Source organism: Acyrthosiphon pisum, unplaced genomic scaffold (assembly GCF_005508785.2).
Source record: "Acyrthosiphon pisum isolate AL4f unplaced genomic scaffold, pea_aphid_22Mar2018_4r6ur Scaffold_10939;HRSCAF=11547, whole genome shotgun sequence".
In the NCBI taxonomy this organism is placed as follows: domain Eukaryota; kingdom Metazoa; phylum Arthropoda; class Insecta; order Hemiptera; family Aphididae; genus Acyrthosiphon; species Acyrthosiphon pisum.
The window spans coordinates 1-1354 of NW_021759266.1; the positions used below are offsets into that span (position 1 = coordinate 1).

The 1354-nt window shown below is 56.9% G+C and overlaps 1 protein-coding gene across 1 annotated transcript; it reads left to right on the forward strand.

The window, feature by feature from the left end:
* Nucleotides 1–140: 140 nt before the first annotated feature.
* LOC103311632 (formin-like protein 13) lies at nucleotides 141–1354 on the forward strand (the record flags this gene model as incomplete). The annotated part of the gene is made up of 2 exons (XM_016809418.2): nucleotides 141–1183; nucleotides 1249–1354. A coding segment is annotated over one exon (1026 nt), but the record flags the coding sequence as incomplete, so codon positions are not given.

Sequence of the window (1354 nt, forward strand, 5' to 3'; positions counted from 1 at the left end):
CACCGACGGCGCCTATTGTCCCGGCGCAGAACGTAACCCTGGCCTCGGATACGACGTCGTCGCGGCCGATTGCCGGCTACAAGAACGTGGCCGACTATCAAATCAGGTGTCCACCGACGCCGCCTATTGTCTCGACACAGAACGTAACCCCGGCCTCGGATACGACGTCGTCCCGGCCGATTGCCGGCTACAAGAATGTGGCTGACTATCAAATCAGGTGTCCACCGACGCCGCCTACTGTACCGGCACAGAACGTAACCCCGGCCTCGGATACGACGTCGTCCCGGCCGATTGCCGGCTACAAGAATGTGGCTGACTATCAAATCAGGTGTCCACCGACGCCGCCTATTGTCCCGACACAGAACGTAACCCCGGCCTCGGATACGACGTCGTCCCGGCCGATTGCCGGCTACAAGAATGTGGCTGACTATCAAATCAGGTGTCCACCGACGCCGCCTACTGTACCGGCACAGAACGTAACGCCGGCCTCGGATACGACGTCGTCCCGGCCGATTGCCGGCTACAAGAATGTGGCTGACTATCAAATCAGGTGTCCACCGACGCCGCCTATTGTCCCGACACAGAACGTAACCCCGGCCTCGGATACGACGTCGTCCCGGCCGATTGCCGGCTACAAGAATGTGGCTGACTATCAAATCAGGTGTCCACCGACGCCGCCTACTGTACCGGCACAGAACGTAACCCCGGCCTCGGATACGACGTCGTCCCGGCCGATTGCCGGCTACAAGAATGTGGCTGACTATCAAATCAGGTGTCCACCGACGCCGCCTACTGTACCGGCACAGAACGTAACCCCGGCCTCGGATACGACGTCGTCGCGGCCGATTGCCGGCTACAAGAACGTGGCTGACTATCAATTCAGGTGTCCACCGACGCCGCCTACTGTACCGGCACAGAACGTAACCCCGGCCTCGGATACGACGTCGTCCCGGCCGATTGCCGGCTACAAGAATGTGGCTGACTATCAAATCAGGTGTCCACCGACGCCGCCTACTGTACCGGCACAGAACGTAACCCCGGCCTCGGATACGACGTCGTCGCGGCCGATTGCCGGCTACAAGAACGTGGCTGACTATCAATTCAGGTGTCCACCGACGCCGCCTACTGTACCGGCACAGAACTTAACCCCGGCCGGAAGTGCATAAACGCTGCACAAGCACGCGTAAGTAATCTATAATTGTTGGACACAAATTTAATCGTTATTGCATAACTTTATATCATGTCCAGGTTACCAGACAACGGTGACGTGCCATTCATAATTTTTCTCGTCATATTCACAATCATCACAATCATCATACATATTCATATCATATCATCGTGAGTTTGCCTTTTA